Raw genomic sequence first — 21,842 nt, 5'->3', positions numbered from 1 at the left:
GCTCCAAAACTGTGTCTGACCCCACAAAAAGGCTCATTGCCTCTATCAGGTGAGCATTGTGATTGGTCAGTTCATAATCTTGGAAGGGTTTTGATTGGTAGTTAAACTTTGATCACTGGTCTGATTGGTCAATTTGTCAGTTCAAATCGTAGTGTTTGTGTTTGCTAGAGACTCCAAAACCAATCTCAGAATCCATCAAAAATCCATCAAAAATTCTCACTGGAATGCCAAAAGGGTAGCTAGTATTGGTCAAAAATGATAAGAATCAGAACAAATTCAACCCAACTAGCTAACGGAGGCTGTACCATTGTCACAAATCTTTGAATTTTGTTTGCTGAATGCTAAACAAGACTGTTCTGTTATCTCACAAGAGCTACCTGCCATCCAAATTTCGTCACTCTAGCATGTCTAGATCATGAGATATCAAAACGGAAGTTCAGCTGCAGTACCATAACAAGCTGCTAGAGGGTCCAAAATCTAATCATTTTGAGGTCTCATCAAGACCTACCCACCTACCAAATATCAAGACAGTCCATTTAAGCCTTCTCAAGTTATCGTGTCCACAGACGGACGGGCGGACACACACACATACACAAACCCCTCTAAAAACATAACCTTCTCACCATGGCTGTATCATTGTTCCAAACAGGGACAAGGCCCCCGGCCAGCGCGAGTGTGACCGTGGTATAGAGGTGATTAACCAGTGTATCCGTGATGTCGACCAGGCCTCGCTGTCTGCTGTCACCCAGAAACTGGAGGCAAGGAACGAAGGGACAACACAGGTTTGTTTGTTTGTTTGTTTTCTGGTTGTCACCACAACACAAGACCTCAAAGCCAATGGAGGTGTAGGGATACCAGAACTACAAGGATGTTTCGTTTCATGCATTTTTCTTCGTTTCTTTTGTTTCTTCTTTAATTTTGTAGAGTAACATGACTGAAAGGTTTTTTTGGATGGTATAGCTAAAGTATTTTTGATATGCATTAAAATTAATACTGAACCTTGAATTGTCATCAAGATGCGATACATTGTTCCATGAAGACACAGTTTTGAGGAAGAATCTGTTATGTAGGACTTAAGTTTCAAGTCTAAAATGTTTTATAATCAGTGAGGGCAGATTTAATTTAGTTCTGGTTACACACAGACGTTCCAGGAGCAGATGAACAACGCGGCCCACGAGATTGGGAAGAACATCGATGGAGTCGCCTCCGCTGCGAAGGAGAAGGCTGAGAAACTTGGACACCAGGTGGGGAGGGTTACTTTGTTTCGCATAACCGGTAAACCGCCTTTAGGCGTAACACACCAGTTCTGTACAGTAAGTACAAGCTGTGTAAGACCGGACTGTAAGGTTTGAGCCACTCACACCGGGAAGGACCCCTGCTTTATTTTGATAAGTGCGGTGGGATCTTGAAAGTGTGTGGGGTGCGGCTCTGCAGCGAAGGAGAAGGCCGAGACACTCGGACACTAGGTGGGGAGGGTCACTGAAGTTCATTGTTCTGTCTTTCATCAGTTCTTTTAGGACGTGTAGGGATCATTTCGTAAGTTCTATGTCATAGCAGTGTGAATTGTGATTGCTCATTTTTGTAGTCAAATGTTTTCATTTTTTGCTTTCATTTTTCTGTTCAGTTACAATCATTATTAGCACAGTTCAAAACTGCACAACTCTTTGGCAGTGTTACTCTGGCATTTAAAGAGCTTTGAAGTATGCAGAACTGTTATTTTCGTTACTTGAAAAGAGTGTAATAGTCATAGTCCTTCCAGACTGCCTGATATACAGAGAGAGAGAGAGAGAGAAAGAGAGAGATAGAAAGAGAATGAGGGAGAGAGCAAGAGAGGGAAAGAGGACAGAGAGAGAGAGACAGACTACAAAATAATGAATTGAACTGAGCATCAGTTTAGGCTGATTCTGAATACAATTTTTCTACTTTTCTTCCTTGTTCTTAATAATATTATGATATTCTTTTTCTTTACCCCAGGTGACCCAGCTGTCGTCTTATTTCGACCCCCTTGCGTCAGCGGCGATCAACCTCGCCTCTAAGACGATGAACTCCCAGAAACAAGCGAACCTCCTGGAGCAGACCAAGACAGTCGCTGAGTCAGCACTACAGCTGGTCTACACGTCTAAGGAGGGAGGAGGGAACCCCAAGGTATGAACCGAAGAACAGTCTTTTTTCATTGTTCTGCAATATTGCAGAATGTCTAAATTTGCTTTTGAAATTTGGAAATACTTAATGCCAATTCACATACACAAAAAGTCTGGATCTAAACCCATGACATATGCAAATTGCATGTTGGCAAATATTTTACGTGCAATTTTTAAAAATGTTACGCAAAATTACGTCTTGTATATTATAGAGTCAGTAGTAAACTCAAAAGCTCTTAAACATCATTGTACCCGTAGCCTGATTTTTTCAGTCTGCAAAATTGCAGGTTGCTTAATTTTTCTTCTGCAATATTGAAAATGTCTCTGCAAAATGCAGATTGCAGATGGGTATTTCTAACCCTGTTTAGTGTTCTAAGCATTTAGATTTTCACCATAAATTTTCATGAAACTTAACGATGTGATTGCTGGTCTGTGTTGCCAGGCGACCCACGCCCATGCTGCGATAGATGAAGCAGCGGAGGGGATGAAGGAAGCTGTAGACGACCTTCTGAAGACGCTAGACGAGTCGGCGAGCGAGACGGGAGCCGTGTTCGGCATGGTGGACGGCATCACCAAGGCCATGACGGACGTAAGTGGGGATTTCTTGTTTTATTGAAAAAGCTATTCTTCTTTTAACTTCCCAAAACTCACAAAATTTGGAAAAGGTGGGACATTACGTCTTCCATGGTTTACAGAAGAGAAGTCAAACTCTTCATAATCACCAAGGCCATGATTGACGTAAGCGGAAATTTCTATTTTAAAGTTAAAACTTTAGATCCAACACAAAGAAGTTATCTCACCTAGGTCTTCCTCAGTAGACTGACCCAGTGAGGCTTGTCACGTGGCTTCTTTGAAGTGTGACGTCAACACTGGGTCAAAGGTATCTGGTAGATGATGTCGGCCCCTCGCGGTTAAGTGAATGGGAAAAGGGAAATTTCTCGATTTTTGTTTTAATAAAAAGGAGCAATTTGCAGATATCAATCATAGCCAGTTAAGATCTACTTTTTTAGCTTCTTTTTTCAACAAGAATTAATTTCCGAAACAATGCCCTAGAACTGTGTGTAAAAAGGTATAGACTTCAACTTCAGACTCTCACTTCAGGCTTTCATTTCAGGTATTTTTCTTCAAAATAGTAAATTTGTCAAATTGGTGTTGCCTAAAGCTGATGTTGTTCTTGTTTGTTCCCAGATGGTAGACGGCAGACTGGAGGACAAACCAGACGGAACGTTCGTCGACTATCAGACCAAGATGGTGAAAATCGCCAAACAGATCGCAAGGACTTCACACGACATGGTAAATAATGTACAAGTGTCTTTCCAAATCCTCAAGAACCAGCTAACTCTTACGTGAAAGTTGCTGTTCTTAACATGTGTGTACTCTCAGTCTCTGTTGGTACATCAGGATTTAGGATGAGCTTGCTTGTCATATGGGTGTAGGTGTAGGATAGTTTGAAGTATTTGAAGCTTTGCACACAAGCATTTGCTAAATGTGAAGTTCACTGGGATACATTTGTTTGAAGGAATATTCTTTGTGACTCACAGATACATACTATGTATCAAGCCAGTTTCAAACTGCAAGATGAACCTTTGTTTCTACTAGTAGGTACAGTTACAGTCATCATAACATTATAAGAATGTGTGTGGTATCTTTATTCATAAATAAATTAAGAAAGAAAACTGGTGGGAGAGTGAGCATTACCAGAATACTGACTTGATGGTAATCTTTTTAACAACCTTAGGTTGGTAAAGCATCGTCCTCCCCAGAAGAGCTGGGTCCGCAGGCCAACTCCCTGTCACATGACTTCTCGGAGCTCTAGTTAATAATGATGAGTTAACAATGTTAACTGTCCCCCAGGTTGGTAAAGCATCGTCCTCCCCAGAAGAGCTGGGTCCGCAGGCCAACTCCCTGTCACATGACTTCTCGGAGCTGGCTGTGCAGAGCAAGGGTGCCATGGCAACCATCAACAGCCCAGAGGTAAACACTGTTTGTTTGTTTGTTTGTTTGTTTGTTTGTTTTATACCAACGTCACTTATTGGTTCTTCTTTAGTCATACTGTTACTGGGTCTTCTGTATGTTGTTGTTCTGGATATTTAGTACAAGGTGATATATATATTGAAAAAACTGAAAGATAAAAATTTTATTTTAATGATGAAATAATTATTGATTCGATGTGACATACATGTATGGACGAATAGCAGGATAAGTCCAAAAGTTTGCTGTACCTGAAAATAGGGAAATTTTTCTTACCAGTTTTCAAGATTTGTTTATTGACATCTTGGTAATAGGTATGGATTAAACATATTTTGAAATCAAGTTGTTGTCTGTTTTTCTTACCAGTGATCAAATCTTACAAATTTTATGGCAACTGTTACGTATACAGGACAGGGAATTTTTTTCTCACTTTTGGCTATTGTATAATTTCTATTTCAGCTGTCAGACAGAATCCGTAACTCGGTACAGGACCTGGGGAACTCCTGTGTGGATTTGTGTCATTATGTTGATAATTGCTACATGTGTTGTTACACACTGCTAACTGCTACATGTATCATTCTGTTGCAGCTTTCGGACAGAATCCGTAACTCGGTACAGGACCTGGGGAACTCCTGTGTGGATGTAGTGAACAACGCCGGAGCCATCCAGAGTAACCCGTCTGACACCTACGCTAAAAAGGACCTCATCGAAAACTCCAGAGCTGTGTCTGAAAAGGTAATGTTAAAATCATAGAAGTTGTCATGAAATGTAGTAGGCCATACCATCTATTTTGAGTCTCTGACTTGCATTTTATTAGTGAAAGTTTGTCAAAAGGACAAGATGAAAAAGGCAGGGGAGAAACCTTCAATCTGGTATAAGACTGTGTGCACTAAGGGTACAGACTTTATCCTTGGATTTTCTTTTTATCTGGAGCTTTTAGTTCAGCATTAGTGTTCTCTCAAATTTGTGTGGCAGTAGGTACATGTATGATCACCACCAACTTTTGGGGTTACTCCATAAAAAAGACCTGCTACCTATTGTTCACTTCTTTCGCTAAACATGCAATTTTGGGGTTAACTCCAGTTTGGAACAGAACACAATGGAAAAGTACCCCATTGTAACCCTTATATTTTCTGACTCAGCTAGTAAAATATGTTAACACAAAATATTCAGCAATGTTAATAATCAAACTTGTTTGTTGCAGGTATCATTTGTGCTGGCGTCCCTACAAGCCGGCTCCAGAGGCACCCAGGCTTGCATCAACGCAGCGAGCACGGTTAGCGGCATCATCGGTGATCTGGACACCACCATCATGTTTGCTTCAGCGGGGACGCTCAGTCCTGAAATGGAGGATGAAGCATTCGCCGATCACAGGTTTACGTAGTTGTAGTATCCAGTCTGCTGGGGTCCCTGACATGTCTAGTCTGCTAGTATCTACTACGTTTAAAGCTGGTCGGTTCTGACGGCTGATCATGGGTTTGTTTCAGCTTAAAAAGATGTCATAAAAAAGCCTCTCAGAGAGTTGAGTATTGTTCTGTTCCTATAAGCCGAAGCTTTAACTTCGTTTAAGTGGTTCCTTGGTCTGAGTAAATATTCCTTCTTTTTCAAAGATGTACTATTTTTAAAGTAAGCATTCACTGATCACATACTTTTTCTGAACTAAAAAAAAATGTCTATATACATGCAGATACATGTATGTCTTCTGTGAGTAATTTTAACAATTTTAACGTCTTAATGTCTCACAACCACAGAGAGAACATCTTGAAGACAGCGAAGGCTCTTGTTGAGGACACGAAGACGCTCGTGTCAGGTGCAGCATCGAGTCAGGAGCACCTGGCAGCAGCTGCCCAGTCTGCGGTAGACACCATCACAAAACTAGCCGACGCAGTCAAGTCTGGTGCAGCCAGTCTGGGGCCACAGGATGCAGAGGCACAGGTTAGGGGGGTTTACACAAAAATAATTTTTTTCCTTTGATGGTTTTGTTTTTGGTAGCATTTGTATGTATACTTGGGTGTACATGTTTGTGGTTTGGCAGCTTAGTGCAACAAGCTAGCATCTCCAATTGGGATCTCTAGCAGTAGAATTGGTTGTTCTGCTAGATTGCAATCTGTACCCTGATATTTTCTTCTTTCTTTGTTTTGCAGTACAGTCTCAAATATATGCTAGTAGTTTATATAATTTATAAAATTATGTTTTTTTTTATATACAGAATATGGTTCTTCTGTAATATATAATGGCAACTTTCATTCTGCGTTTTCTGTATACATGCAGTTTTTGTGTTGTCAGGAATACCATGAAACTCTGTCAACAACTTTGACTTAGACAATGATTTCAGGCCAGTGGTTTTTCTATTGTTAGCATTATTATTTGTGCACATGCAACGTCGGTCATTGGTAGTATTTGTAAGAAAACTTTGTGTTGTTCCTCAGGTGTTGCTGATAAACGCAGTAAAAGACGTCGCCGTAGCGCTGGGAGAACTCATCGAGGCGACCAAGAATGCCTCAGGCAAACCAGTCCAGGACCCGTCCATGGTACAGCTCAAAAACTCAGCCAAGGTATGCCCCCTGTCTGGCATGAACGGTACTGCAGTGTAGGTGATGATATGATGTGGCCGCGTGTGATTGGTCGGTTTTTGGTGTGATGCAATCTGGGAAAAAAGTTCAAGCTGACAGGTGGCTGCAAAAAAAAAATTTTCAAGAAAATATTTTTCAAAACTTGCACACTTTTTTTTCAAAGCTGTCTTGTTCAATTTTGAATCAAAGATGTTTTTTAACTATTATACTCAAATTGCTAGCCAAAAGCATAGTTTTGCAAGAAGAATTTAGGTTCGAAGACCTACAACAAGTCCCATAGAAGCTGATGTTGTGCATTTGCATTGCCATGTCTACGTACATACACCACACATACATTATAAGTGTACCCATGTATATAAAACAGTAGCATGTGTTTTTACCCACCCCCACCCAAACACCCCCATACATGTTGGTACGTGTGACGCTAACCTTGAACTTGCCAACAAATACAGCGTTCTGCAACAATTCGAGTTCATGTTCATGTTGGCATGACGACGAGAAAATACAACTAATGTCTAGTTGCCACTAGAAACGGTATGAAACATACATTTTGTATTGTGGCATGGCATCTACTTATATCGACTGCCATTTTAAACCACATTGCACATCTTTCGAGAGTCATCAGCCAATCGTCTTGTGAGTTTTTTGGTTGCCCGCGGCGATGAGGACCTAGGATACGCGTTCGTGCGATCAGCAAAAGGTAACGTGTTACAACATTCTTCGCCACATTATTCGCTACAGTCAGAATGTCACATACAGCTGGCATGTTGCTAGTATGGCAGCGATTGTGTTTGCATGGCTACATTTTTCCAAACCTCTGTCTCTCTCTATCTGGAATGCTGATATTTCTCCACTGAATGCTTCAAACCTTCTCTCAATCTCGCTGTGTGCCTGTCATACTAGCATCCTGTCAGCTGTGGCCTCCTTCACTCCTTCCTTCCTTCCTTAATTCCCACCTTTTCATTCTCCACCTTTTTCAATCCTTCCTTCTTTCCTGGTGTCTTTTCTGTGACAAACGTTTTGTTACAAACCTTTGCCAATTTTCAAACCTTTGCCAAGTTTCAAGACTTCTTTTTCCTCAAATATTGATACTTCTGTTCCTTTTCAAACTTGTAGTTTTTCTTTTTACAGAAAAAAGGTGCTTTTTTAGATTCTGCTCCTTTTTTCTTTCAGCTAAGCTAGAATTTGCAGCTCTTGTTTTTTATGTATGGATGATGCAGTAATGGAGGACTTTATTATATTGTTATGTATATTTTTCTCTGCATAAATTAAGTAATTCTCTGCATGAAGAGTTATTTTTTGTTTTGTAAGTCAAGCTATTGTAGAGTATGATAAATCTGAAAAACATGTATTGAATTTCCTTGCTTTGTTGTTTTTGCCTCTTTTGGTCCACATTTCATCTTAACTTAAGGCCACACCAAATATACATTTCCTTTGTTCTCGGAGGAAAACTTGAATCTTAATTAATTAATTAATGAAAGTTACTAATGAAATATTCACTTCCGGAAACTGAGAGCCAAAATAAAGACCGTCTCCTCAAATTCTGACTCTGAATGTTTTCATGTGGATCTTCCAATTCAGCATTTTATTTATACTTGTAAATCCCTAAACCAACAACAAATGGTGTTGCCATGATTTGAGGAAGAATAGCTTTAAATTTTTCATCTTGATCCTTCAGAATAATGTTTTCTATTCAAGAACCAACAAATCAAATTGGTGTGGCCTTACTTAAAACCAGGTCTGAAAGAAAAAAAAGAATCGTAACCAGTTTTCCTTCCCCTTTTCTCCACTTCTAGCAACTCTTACAAGACATCCACAGTCAGTACATAGTGACCAAACCCAACCAGCCACGCTGGGAGAACTACATCAACTCACTAGCCAAGGAACAGACCAAGAAAAGCTCAAGCCGCACCTACATCACCAAAACTTCCACCAGTCAAGTGGTGACCACAAAAAGCCAAACACAGGGATACATGGTTGGTAAAACTGTGGAGAAGAAAGAGATCACGCCAGACGTTGTTGTCGAGAAAAAAACTGTCAAAACGCAAGCTTCGCTACCACCATCTAGAGAGGTCCAACGACAGCCATCCCCCCGTTATACTTATAGTGACTCATCAGATACAGAAGCACAACATGACAAGAAGAAAGCTGGCAGGACACAAGTTTCACTGCCACCACCTCCGAAGCCAGTGCGCAGGCTGCCCTCACCTGGGTACGTGTACAGCGATGCTTCGGACACAGAAAGGACAGAAACACCAGTCCACGAGCTTTCCGAGGAACCCTCAGAAAACGTTTTTGACATCGTGAAACGCTTCGAACAGGCGGAAATGCGGAGGCTGTACATTGAGGAGGGGAGAGACAGCCCGATGTTACGACACCGATCGCCGAGCCCGCGTCCGGAGTCGCCTCTCGTGAAAAACCGATCGCGAGCTACGGAGGTCCAGTCACCGATCACGTATGTGGTGGAGCGTGTCATCTCACCCACCTTAGACAAGTCTCCTAGTGAGGAAGAATCACGCAAGACTTCTCAGGATGTGCCGACCAGGGCGCTCAGGCCGAAGTCTCCAACACCGGAGTCTCAGCCAGCCCTGATTCCTGGAAGGAAGTCCCCAGTTCCTGGAAGAAAGTCGCCCTTATTAGGAAGTCAGTCCCCAGTTCCAGGAAAGAGGTCGCCCTTATTAGGAAGTCAGTCCCCAGTTCCTGGAAAGAAGTCCCCAGTTCCTGGAAGGAAGTCGCCCTTATTAGGCACTCAGTCTCCGGTTCCAGGAAAGAGGTCGCCCTTATTAGGCACTCAGTCCCCAGTTCCTGGAAAGAAGTCCCCGATTCCAGGAAGGCTGTCACCTGGAGACCGCCCAAGGTCACCCTACCTCAACGTCGTCCACTCATCCACAGAACGACCTCTGACCCCTGAACCCCACGCCAGGACCCTTGACCTCCGACCCTTGTCCCCGAGCTGGAAGGTCGGCGACCCCACAGAAGAGAAGACTGAGAAGAAAGTACAGTTCACGAAAGTTGTTGTGAGAGAGTCGACGGATCGAGAACTTGAGAAGAAGCTGAAGAAGAGAAGAGAAATTGCGGATAGCACAATCGTAGGAGAGCAGCCATCAGAGATGGAGATAGTCGGAGATGAGGATGGGAGATGGATTGTGGAGGAGATCACGGATGCTGGACCACCAGGAGGAGGAGAGGCTGAGGTGTACGGGAACCAGTCCATGGTGAGGAGCAGGGAGGCACACAAAGTAAGTATGGAGGAGGCGGTCCATCGGGATCCCTCCTCCTCAGCAACATCACCTCCTCCTGAAGATGCTCAGGCCATCTCTCAACCACCTCAGGGTTACCTAGCAACTGTCTCCATGGAGACTCCACCACCACTGCCTGTCAGTCATCTGTCTGGTAACCTAGCAACTGTCTCCATGCAGACTCCACCACCGCTGCCTGTCAGTCATCTGTCTGGTAACCTAGCAACTGTCTCCATGGAGACCCCTCCACCACTGCCTGAACCACCTGTCAGTCATCCATCTGGTTACCTAGCAACTGTCTCCATGGAGACTCCACCACCACTGCCTGAACCACCTATCACTCATTCACCCGATCACTTAGAAACCGTTTCCGAGCCACCTTTGCCAGAACCACCCATCATTCATCCTCATGATCACCTGGCAACCTCAGCCTCCGAACCACACCCTTCTCCACCCCTGCCTGAACCACCTGTCAGTCATTCACCCGATCACCTGGCAACCGCCTCCGAACCGCCCTTCATTCCTCCACCTGTTTCTGAACCGCCATCAGAGCCATTCAAACCGCCTGACTTAATCACAGAAATCGAACAGGTCACCGAAGAAGTTAAAACTTCACAGACAATCATTGAAACATCAACAGAGCTGATTCCACCTCCTGATGTGATTGAGATTCATGAGAGAAAACAGGAGGAAACCTGCAGCATCAGGACAACGTCCTCATCACAGATGGAGACAACAGAAACCGTCACAACATCAGAAACAACAGAAGACGCTGACTCAACCGCAGAGAGGAGTTCTTACATCGGATTCGACAGTCCCGTACCTGAAGAAATGGCAGAAGAGAAAATACCAGAGAAGGAAAAGACAACAGGTGCTTCTCCTGAATCTCTAGCAAAAATAGCAGCTGACAAGATACAAGAAAGCGAACTCGAGGAGTCAGAATCTGATACAGATATCGAGATGTGTTACGACGTCACCCCAGGAGGGTTGGAAACCATCTATGAGCTTTCGGATGAACAAGAAGATCCTCACAGTATGGAGTTCGAGAATGCTCTTGAAAATGTTCAATTCGACGAAGAAAGTGGAAGATGGTTTGCAGCAACGGGGATGAAGCCAGTCTTAGCCGGAAAGGTCATCGTGCGGAAGAAGAAGACTTTACAAGAAGTGAAAGTTAAGGAAGAGGTTAAGGAAGAAAGCAAAAGCGAAAGTGTGCAAACAGAGGCGGTAGAAGAAGAAGAAGGCTTGTATCGAGGTCTTCCTATTGTAAGAGAAAGAAAGTGGGATGAAAAGTTCAGACAAGAAGAGGAAGAAAGAATTATTCAAGAACTTGTTGAAGAAGAACAAAGAGCCGCAGCTTTTAGAAAAGCTGAGGAGGAAAGACTTGCGGAAGAAGAAAGGAGGAGACAAGAAAGACTTGAAGAAGAAGAAAGGCGAAGACAAGAAGCTTCTGTCTTCCGAGGAATTCCTCTTGTTAAGGAAAGAAAATGGGACGAGAAATTTAGACAAGAGGACGAAAGGAGAATGATGATGGAGATGTACCTTGATGAAGAAACTGCAGTGGTACCTAAAGATGAGGAAACCAGGAGAGATGATGTACATCTGGATGCTGTATCCAGGCAACAGCCTGTTCCATTGGTCGAGTTTCCAACTTTGCTCGAAGATGACAAAGATGATGTTTTCTTACCTGAGGAACCTACAGAAGTCTTAAAGAAAGAAGAAGCAGACATGCCAAAGGAGGATGCACCAACCCCACCTCCTCAAGAAGATGCTAAGAAGGTGGCAAAGTCTTCCAAGATTCCTGTTCTTAAGAAGAAAGATATTCAGCCACAAAAAGATTTGGTTGAAGAGAAACCTGTTCAGGAGACAAGAGTAACTGAACCACAGGATTCTGACATTAGGAAGGAAGAAAAGACAACAACACCAGCTAAAGTTCCACCTTTACCGTCTTTCACCGCTCTGAAGAAGACTTACGCAGAAGTTGTGAAACTCGGAATCATGGACAGAGTAGAGAATAAACAGAGCAGGAAAGATGTACAAACAGTTGTTCAAACGGTCCCAACTTCACTGCCTAAACCACAGCAAGAGGCACCATCTTCTGCTATAGATGTGCAACAGAGAAAACCCACAGGTGATGCTACTGAGTTCTCCCGATCTCCTCCTAAAGTCCAGTTTGAAGACACCACTGTTGTCATGACGACGTGGGAAGAAGAGATGCTGAGAGAAGAGCAGGAGGAGCAGGAGGATGTCTCCTCATCACCAGAAGAGGACCAGAGTCTTTCTCAGGAACCAAACCTGTCTCAAGAAGCAAGCCAGAGCTCCTTCGAATCAGAGACTGACTTCGAAGTGGCCAAACTGTGGAAGAGATCAGAAATGGGGGAGATGCCAGGTCTCGAAGAAGGTAAACTGTACGAAGCGACAAATTTCGGAGACAAGGAAGAGGAAACTGACAACATCTCGACTGTAGAGATGTTGTCTAAGTCACCCCCGAAAGTTCGATTCAGCCCTGTGGTAGAGATTATACAAACCAGAGAAGTGGAGCCAGAGTTAAGCGAACAGTCGACAGAAACTAGCAGTGAAGAGGAGGAAGAAGAGAGTTCTGTGAGTGATGGGAAGGATGATGATGATGATCAGGACTCCGGTCCAGAGGCTGGAGGACAGGGTCCAGAGGAGGCGGGAAGAGAGGATGGAGATAAGGATGAAGATGGTAAGTATCTCGTCAGATTATTAACAGTGGTTCAATTGTTTCTATACGAAGTTAAACAGGCTGCAATGTTATCACAGAAAAGTATTACTATGTAATTTAAAAACAGGAAGTGATTAACCTTCTTTCAACTTGCATTACTGATTTGACTTCAATAATTTGATATATCTTTCAATCTTAGGATAGTGATAATAATGTACATAATTCTAATGCAAAGTTCTTTTAATCTTTAATTTTACACTTGTATTATAAGGAAAATGCAAGTACTACACAATTTATCTCATAGGCTACTGTGTTTAACAAATCCATTTGTTCATTTCTACAGGTGAGAAGAAAGATGATGGAGACACAGGTGAGGACAGGACAGGTGAACCAACAGGTGAACATCCACCTGCCACAGGTGCAACAACAGAGGAGGATGCTGGAGTACTCAGTACCGAGAGCGAGCTCAGTGCCAGCGAAGAAGACATTCTCGGAGAAGAGGAAATCTCAACAAGCGAAATGGAAACAGAAAATGACATCTTTGAGGAGCTGATCCAAGATAACATGCAGAGGATGGAAGAGCTGCTGCATCACAAGGAGAATCTTGCTGCAGAAAAAGAGCAACTGCAGCAGCAAGCTGCGCTGTATTCACTCGCTGTCAAGGTATTATATGATGCCCCTTGTTTATCATTACTTAGTATAAATCCTATATATATATAACATCTGTGTCCATAATATCACCAGGGTCCATAATATCACCACCTTGAGAAAAAGTGTGCTTAAAGATATTTTTACTGCAACATACCCTAGGTATGTACATTTGAGGTGTGCAGGAGTGCATACCAAAAGTATGTTGCAGTAAAAATATCTTAAAGCACACTATTTCTCAAGGTGGCGATATTGTGGACCCTGGTGATATTATGGACACAGATGTTAATAGAAATATTGTTAAAGATTTTGATAATTTGTAGTACACGAACGTGCATCTTTTATCCAACGCATTGTACTAGTTTTATTATACCTTGTACACTTCGACTGTACATAAATTGTAGTTGTAATTCATAACTTTTAACCTTTAGTAATAATTGTTTAAGTATATGATAATGTATGTAATTTACTATCACCATAATTCAGTCTTAGAACAGTGACATGTGACGGAAATTAGAAATAAACCATTCTTCTTCTTATTATTATTATAAGGTTTCCGAGAACCGTGGAGCAAAGAGGAGACTACAGAGGGTGACTCGCAGCAACACTCAGGCTCTCTTTGATGATGAAGAGGAGGAAGATGAAGAGGAGGATGGTACGGATGATGCAGAGAGATCAGGGATGGGGGAACTAGAAGGACGAGTGATGGAGGGTAATACTGCTACAGATGCTAGCAGTGATTTGGAGTGGAGCAGGCAGCAAGGGATCGAGCAGTTAGAGATCGCTCGGAAACTGTCACCACGAGAGACGCCAGCATCCACTGGTCCAGCGCTGGAAGAGGAAAGTCAGGATGAGCTGGAGAAGGTGGGAAGCTGGAACATGGAGGCGATTGTGGCTGAATTGATGCAGGATTACTACCTGTTAGAAGCAGAGTGGGACACAGAAGCGTCCGAAACGGAAGCGTCAGAAGCCGCAGGACCTTCAGCTTCATCATCATCCACACAGGCAGAAACTCCTGCAGTGCCAACTGCACCTGCCAGGGGGCATCACGACGGCTTCCCATCACCACCTGACATGAGTGTGATGCAGGAACAGGGAGGATGGTCAGCTGATGAAGATGTCACAACAAAAGAACAGCAAGAGCAGTACAGTCAGCAGAGAATTGACCAATCAGAACAGCCGGAGGCTGGCGGAGCTGATATTCCATGGGGAGGGGAGGAGGAACTCCCCCCGCCTCCCTTCTTCGACTTTTCAGAGGAAGGCGCGATGGAAGATTACCACAGATACTATGAACACGACAAGTACGGAGGCGAAACGGCAACAGGAGCTTCCAGAGACTTCCCTGAATATGATGGACAGAAGGTGGAAGGCAGAAGAAAAGGAGAAGGAAGAAGGAAGGAAGGAGAAGAAGCGAAAGAGGACGAGCTAGCCAGGCTGATCAGAATGGCTAGCACTGAGCTATACGGTGGAGCTGACAGTCCAAGAATTATGTACAAACATCGCGCAGCAAGTGACAGCTTACCAGCTACCGACACAAGCTCTATCGCCAGCTCCAGCCGTACCGCAAGCGCAAGCGATCTCGCTGAACTTCTCCAAGAAGCCGCCAGCGAAGACTTGGAGTTCCTTGAGAAGTATTCCAAGGAGGGCGGGCGAAAGATCCGCAAGCGTAAAGTCCGCGTCGAATCCGACTTTCGCTCCCACCTCGAGAAAATCCTCCGCAAGCGTCGCGACGAAATGTCAGAAAAGGAGTCGTCTTCTTCGAATCCGGAGCTGGTGAAGATGTTTCGGTCGGAATCGATGGAAAGTTTCTTATCGAAGGAACCGGAGGTGAAGAAGAAGATCGGAGGATCGGTACCTTCAAGTCCGGTACCGTCTTCACCTGCTCCGTCCTCTCCAGTACCAGGGATGAGAAGGCGTGAGGATGATCCTCTGGTCCAGCTGCAGCAACTGTTCACAGGAAGGCCGCCTACAGGGAGATCAGAAAGGCCCAAGCAGCTTCTGCTTATCAGGAGGAAGAAGGATATGTAACTGCAGAAATTCCTGCAGGGATCTTAAGCTCTTCAGCTGCAGCAAAAATGAATGCGGCAATAATGATTACATGATCGTGTAATAAGTGTAGGTTTTGGAAGTTGTGCAACGAGAGAAAGAAATGAAGAAGACGTTTTACATTTACCTTCGACAGGTATTTAACTATTGTGCAAGGAAAGGAATTATAGATGGACAGGTTTTGCTATGGAAAACTTGCTGCTCACTGTAGACACAGTGATGCTTGTAACATAACAGCAGCAACATTACAAAGAAACACGGGCAGGGCAGAAAGGCCCAAGCAGCTTCTGCTTATCAGGAGGAAGAAGGATATGTAGCTGCAGAGGTTCTGAACATGAGCAAGAAAGTTGCTGCAGCAGAAAGCTGATGTTTTGTAACTGCAGAGGTTGATCTGCTTGTGTTATATGGCCTCAGCAAGTTTATTTATTTATTTATTTATTCAAGTTTATGGAGAAGAGTTGATTTGCTGCAGCTAACTGCAGCAATAGTGATTGTATGAGCAGAAAGAAAGTAAGAACTTCAAGATGTTAGACATGTTAGACTGTATTCAGCAGAGTGTTATTTAAATGTAGCTTCATCAGATCTGCAAAGAAACTAAGATTACTGAGCAGCAGTTTTACAAAGGAAAAGCAACTGATGCTTGTAAAATAGCAGCACAGCAGATTTGTTAAGAAACTAATATTGATTTTGATTAGAGAGGACAACTGCTAGTAACAGTCTTCTGCTGGGACGGAACTTAGTATATATCAAAAGTTTTCTTGTGGAAAGAACAGTATAAGCGTTTGTAAACAACATTTTGGAAAGTGCTGTAGAGGCATATTCATAGCAACTCAAATGTTAAAGCAGCTGATTTTGTGAAACTAATATCTTTTCTTTCAAGCATTGTATGACTACATGACCCTTATATTGGTCACAAAAAAATGCATCTTGTATGTTAAGGCCACACCAATTTAATTTGTTGGTTCTCGGATTCGCCTCTTCATTTTTTCCTGATTTGCAAAAAAAAAAAAATTCAGAATCAACTGCAAAATGCTCATATTTTGCCCTGAACAGTTGAAAACAGTCCTTTTCTTCCTAGTCGTTACAGTTATTCCATCTTTCAATGCAGTGGTATCATTAGAAGTTCAAAATTCATCGTTTAAATTTTGAACCAGCCTTTTGTGTTGATTTCATACCTCCTATCGTAGCATTTGGGGCTATATTAGGATGCCTAGATATGTTTTTATTTTTTATTTTTTTCGCCCTGTCGCTTCATATTTTTCCTGAAAAAATCCGAGAACCAACAAATTAAATTGGTGTGGCCTAAGTATTGTCATTGTGAAAATTTCATCAGTTAGACTTTCAGTCTTCCACTATGTTGCATAAAATGTTTTGTTTAATACCTTTGCTATCATATTCATACATACATGCATGGTTGTGTGCTCAACATATTAATCTATTTGTACTTAGTACGTAGCAAGTCACTTGATGTTAATACAATGAAATTGTAGAGTATTTGTATCTTTGGAACAAAAATATAACTAAGAAAAGTTGTTGCTTTGTGCTTTTTTTAGCGATGATAGAGTAACCTTAAGTAAAACTAAAAGGCATGTGACAACTTTCATTTTGTTCAGATGAAATAACCAAATACTGGTTACTTTGAATAATGGAAAGGTTGTTTTTCCAAATTTTGAGGCCACCCTGCTAAAAATTGTACATTTTTCCATTGTTTCTGTTTGAATGGAGATGTTCCATAATATTATCATGAAAAAAAGCATGCCTCCTTCCAGGCATTTTTATATACGTCATACGGCATCTTCATTTTCTAGAAGTAGTACATTTTTATTTCCATTTTTCAGTTACCAGCAAACTTACAGTCTCAGCCACATACACACATATACAATTTTGTACATACATTACATTTCACAAAAAAAAAAAAACTAAAGCTATGAGTAAGTCTCTGACCCTTTTGGAGAGATTTAACAAATATCACAGCCACCTGTCAGCTTTTCTATAAGGTACATGTGTCATTTGTTGTTGTGATTGTTGTTTTGGCATCACCCATTTTACTAACTGTGTGAACTACATTGTACATGTATGTTCTGCTTGATCTTTTGGAAGTGATTGAAGTTGTGACTGTTTTGGTTGATAGATTGCATTCTGATATGAGAATGTTGTTATGTAAAAGTTGCACATTGTCAGTACATGGATTTTAGATTTTATTTTCAGTACTGTTGCTATCAAGCAGAATTATGGTGCTTTGTCTTACTATGGCATCATTAATGTTCAATCTTGCAACAGAAGAAAAATAGTGATATGTTTTGACATGCAAAAGTCTTGCAAACCTGTTGACAACTTTAAAAGACTAAAATGCACATTATAAACCTAGAAGTAGGCTTTACCATATGCTTATTCTGCATATTGTACAATGTACTGCCCTTTGATATGCTTGTGATGGCATTAGCATTGGCATGTAGTGTGTTCATGAAGTGTTGACCTAACCCTTGACTTTTGACCTAACCTATGACCTGACCCCTGCCCTTTGCCCCAGGTGATGGTGACCAACGTGACCTCCCTGCTGAAGACAGTGAAGACAGTTGAAGACGAGGCAGCGAGGGGGACCAGGGCACTGGAGGCTACCATCGAGGCCATCAAGCAGGAGATGAGGGTACTGCAGCGGTTCTGTCTTTCTTTCATTCAATCTTCATCCTACCTTCATTAGTTTGTATCCAACCATTCCAACAATTGAGGCCATCAAGCAGGAGATTATGTTACTGCAACAGTTCTGTTAGGCCTAGAAAAAATGTTTTGTTTCCTGTTTCCCCAACCGAACCTATAGAAAAAACTGCCGACCCTAGCCTCTTTTGTGTGGACCCGTGCAAGAGACATAAATATTTCAAGCTGACCAACCATTTCTATATGTCCATGATTTGACTCCTGAATGATGAAATGTTGTATAATCGGTTTTCCAAAATTGACATTGAAAAAATAGTGTCCTCACGCAAGTTTTACTCTCTTAAAAAGCATTTTTGGCATTTTATGTACATTGAGTCTTTTTTGCCAAAATTGATGCCAAGTCCTATAATCCTATTTAACGGTATGCCTTTTTGTCACAATCATGTTTAAACCTCCCCCCCCCCACGATCCTGAGCTCCATGGACCCCCCTGAGAAGCGTCTCCCCCTGAGGACCTGATCCGCAGCACCAAGCCCGTCACCCTCCTCACCGCCAAGGCCGTTGCCGCGGGAACCAGCTGTCGTCAGGACGACATCATCGCAGTCGCCAACATGTCCAGGAAGTCTGTGGGAGATCTCATCGTCACGTGCAAGGTACCCTGTACACCCCTTTTGTTAAATGGTCATGTATAGTTTGTCAACCCCAAATCTTAATGATTTAAATGCTATATGTAATCTACTACTTTTATGATACAAAGAGACATTCAAGATTTTAGCTACTTATATTGTTAACGCTTTTAACCACACAATTCAGCCTTAATGGCTGTGAAGTGATAGTGTTGTGTATTTACAGTATTATTGTGCTGTCATACTAAAGTAGTGTGCTGTTCGAAATAAACCAATGTTATAAGTCCATCTCATGTGCACCCTTTTTGCCAAAGGATAAATCCACACCAACATCGTTTGATGATAATGGCTTTTATCATAAATTAGGTGTTGATTAAAGTTTGTTTTCTGATAGAACATGTTAGAGTTTTATTCCATTGCTGTATCTCATACAGTTGTTCTTTTATAAAATTCCTGATGTTGACTAACACCCTCCTCCCCTCCCCAGGCCTCAGCATTTGGAGCAGAGTCACGTGAGACAACAGAGAGAGCAATGGAAGTGGGCAGGAACACGGTCGCCATGTATGTGGAGCTACTGGTACATGTACTGTCGGTAAGTAACACTTCAGTAATGTACATAGAAACAATAGATAGCTGTAGAAACTAGTACATGGAACTACTGGTACATGTACTGTCGGTACGTCACACTTCAGTTATGTACATTAGAAACATTAGATAGCTCTACAGACTAGTACTTGGGTGTGACTATGGAAGTGGGCAGGAACACTGTCGCCATGTATGTGGAACTACTGGTCCATGTACTGTCGGTACGTCTGAAATTCCTACGGTGTTCATTCACTATTCTAGTAAAGATTTTGGAAGAGCCTACTAGAAGTAAGAACAGAAGGGCAGGGAGGAAAACTTGTGTCTGACTATGGAAGTTGGAAGAAACACTGTGTCCATGTGCTGTTGGTATGTTTGAAATCTATCTCTAGCTATTAACTAAAATAGGCACTTGGAAGTAAAAAGAGGTCTTGCTGAAAACAAAGGGCTGGGAGGAAAACTTGGCCCTTGTACAGACTTTCGCCTCAGAGTCTGTTTTCATAAGTTCAGCTCTATGTTTCTGATTTTTAAGCAAAGGAGAAAAAAGTATTGATTGACTATTTGATTGATTTTTGATATTTAGATTGATTATTGATGATAGATCAATGATTGGTGATTGATTATTTCTTGTTGGCTTCCTACAGATCCTACAGAAGCCGACCCACGAGGGGAAACAGAAGCTGGCACATTTCTCCAAACGTGTGGCGACGGCAGTGGCAGAACTGGTGCAGACGGCTGAGGCCATCAAAGGTACGTCTGTTTGTTTGTTTGTTTGTTTGTTTTATGCCAAACACAAGGAATAAACAAAGACATAATCAAAACTGTAAAGACTTGAAATACACAATAATGTAAGTGCATTGAAAATACATTCCAAACAAGATTGTAAGATTGTGTATTTTTATTTTGTCGATTTTGTCTTTGTTTAGTTCTTGCGTAAAAATTCTAAGTCTAAGTACTAAAAGATAAACTTAACATGTTCTCAACTAAAAACAGAAATTCTACCATTCAATGAATGCACTTCACATTCAATGAATGCATCTCACATTCAATGAATGTATCTCACATTCAATGAATGTATTTCACATTCAATGAATGTATTCTGCATTTACTGAATGTGCATTCAATAAATGCAGAATATATTCCACATTCAATGAATGTATTCTGCATTCATTGAATGCATATCAGTGAAATTGTATAAATGCATCTAGAAGTAAAAATGTACCATACTAGTGGATGTCAGAGTAATGATGGTGCCTGTGACTCATTTTTAATGATGATTAGTAATGATTGTGTGTGACATCATTATTTTATTATTTCATTTAATGAAAACAACAAACAAACTTGATACACATATTAACCAAGCCTGTATTTACCCCCATTTGAGTGTAGGCCAATGGCTGTCACAAGATCATAGACATTATCATCCAGAAAGTGGGAGTAGCCATAATTATAACATTCAAGCAGCAATTTGATTTCGAAAACAATTTAACTCTGGACTCAGCAAATAAGTCCAAAATGACCCGAATAAGTTTTATTGAGGACATGACAGAGAGTGACAAATACATGTGTATGCAGATTTTGTTTAACTAGTCCCTAGGGACTAGTCCAATTCTAAATGATTATATAATAATTATCCATAAACATTACAATTATGTGTCAATCAAACATGAGAATTTTCCATTATGTAATGTGAATAATTTTTCACCTCTTCAAGCCGACCACCTAACCATATATATTATAGCGACTGCATTTTCTCGGTCCTGAAAACTTTTCCCATTGACACAAGCATAAAGTGACCTGCAGGAGTTGTACAACCCACAAACAGGCAAGAGATTTTTATGGTTGTCTCTTACATGTGAGTTCCATCCGTCATTAAGACTATGACAGTACCACAGTTCCTTTTGTAAAGCTGTAATTGCCATAAATCATAACACGGTTGAAAGCAAAAGTCTTCAATCATAACTTTGACTTTATTCCAATTTCCAACTTGTATGGCAGTCTTGAACCCAGTCTTGTGCAGTTAGAAACCCAGTAGGAACAATAGTTGTCTACATCATGTATGTTATTACGCACATAAATTCCTTCAGCGAAGAGCTGTGTGTGTTAGTGTTCAAAAACTATACTTTACATGAAAGCTACTGATAATGAAAAATTAATTTATAGTCGTACTACATAGTAGTTCATTTTGTTCTTCCTCTAGTAGGCTTTACACAGTTAAAGACCAGGTCCTGATAAATTTCCCCCCTATTTCTTGTACTACATTTGTACATGTATCACCTAAGGCTTATAAAGACTTTGCATCATTCTCTATAATTCCCTTATTATTATACATGTAAGTTGTGCTTAAGCTTTCTTCCCTCACAAAAAAGTACCTCCACTATTCTAGTTGGACTGCAAGTCTTGCTACTGCTAACACCAGAAGCTGTTTCATGCTGCTGTATCTGCTGCAAGTATTTACTTAGGGATTAACTTGTAACAAGGCATGACAGATTGATTTGTATCAGAGGCTATCATGTGCCCTCAGTTATCCCCTGGCTGACAGAACTTTGAAGAACACCCTGGGGGTTGTCAATGAAGATTGTGATTTGTAGAGTGACTCAAAAGTCAACAATTCTGCTGAACAATAAATGCTAATACTGTAGTGCGAACTTTCCCTTAGCCCAAGGCCACGTCCCCTCA

General features: G+C 41.6%; 1 protein-coding gene across 1 annotated transcript in view; it reads left to right on the top strand.

Annotated features, from left to right (window-relative positions):
• LOC109467495 (talin-1-like) overlaps positions 1 to 19,913 on the top strand; it is a gene marked incomplete at its 3' end in the record, with an annotated part of 133,275 nt that extends 113,362 nt beyond the window's left edge. The window contains exons 41-55 of the mRNA XM_019765507.1: positions 650 to 782; positions 1,143 to 1,244; positions 1,975 to 2,145; positions 2,584 to 2,730; positions 3,330 to 3,434; positions 3,880 to 3,937; positions 4,054 to 4,115; positions 4,701 to 4,847; positions 5,317 to 5,486; positions 5,864 to 6,047; positions 6,542 to 6,667; positions 17,832 to 17,964; positions 18,454 to 18,608; positions 19,069 to 19,173; positions 19,808 to 19,913. Of these exons, the coding sequence (XP_019621066.1) occupies positions 650 to 782; positions 1,143 to 1,244; positions 1,975 to 2,145; positions 2,584 to 2,730; positions 3,330 to 3,434; positions 3,880 to 3,937; positions 4,054 to 4,115; positions 4,701 to 4,847; positions 5,317 to 5,486; positions 5,864 to 6,047; positions 6,542 to 6,667; positions 17,832 to 17,964; positions 18,454 to 18,608; positions 19,069 to 19,173; positions 19,808 to 19,913 (1,904 nt within the window). The remainder of the gene's footprint in view (positions 1 to 649; positions 783 to 1,142; positions 1,245 to 1,974; positions 2,146 to 2,583; positions 2,731 to 3,329; positions 3,435 to 3,879; positions 3,938 to 4,053; positions 4,116 to 4,700; positions 4,848 to 5,316; positions 5,487 to 5,863; positions 6,048 to 6,541; positions 6,668 to 17,831; positions 17,965 to 18,453; positions 18,609 to 19,068; positions 19,174 to 19,807) is intronic.
• Between the last annotated feature and the right edge of the window lie 1,929 nt (positions 19,914 to 21,842).

The sequence above is a fragment of the Branchiostoma belcheri genome, unplaced genomic scaffold (assembly GCF_001625305.1).
Source record: "Branchiostoma belcheri isolate BF01 breed outbred unplaced genomic scaffold, Haploidv18h27 scaffold180, whole genome shotgun sequence".
NCBI lineage: Eukaryota > Metazoa > Chordata > Leptocardii > Amphioxiformes > Branchiostomatidae > Branchiostoma > Branchiostoma belcheri.
Note: the sequence above shows the minus strand (reverse complement) of the source record. Positions and strands in the feature narration are given on the sequence as shown.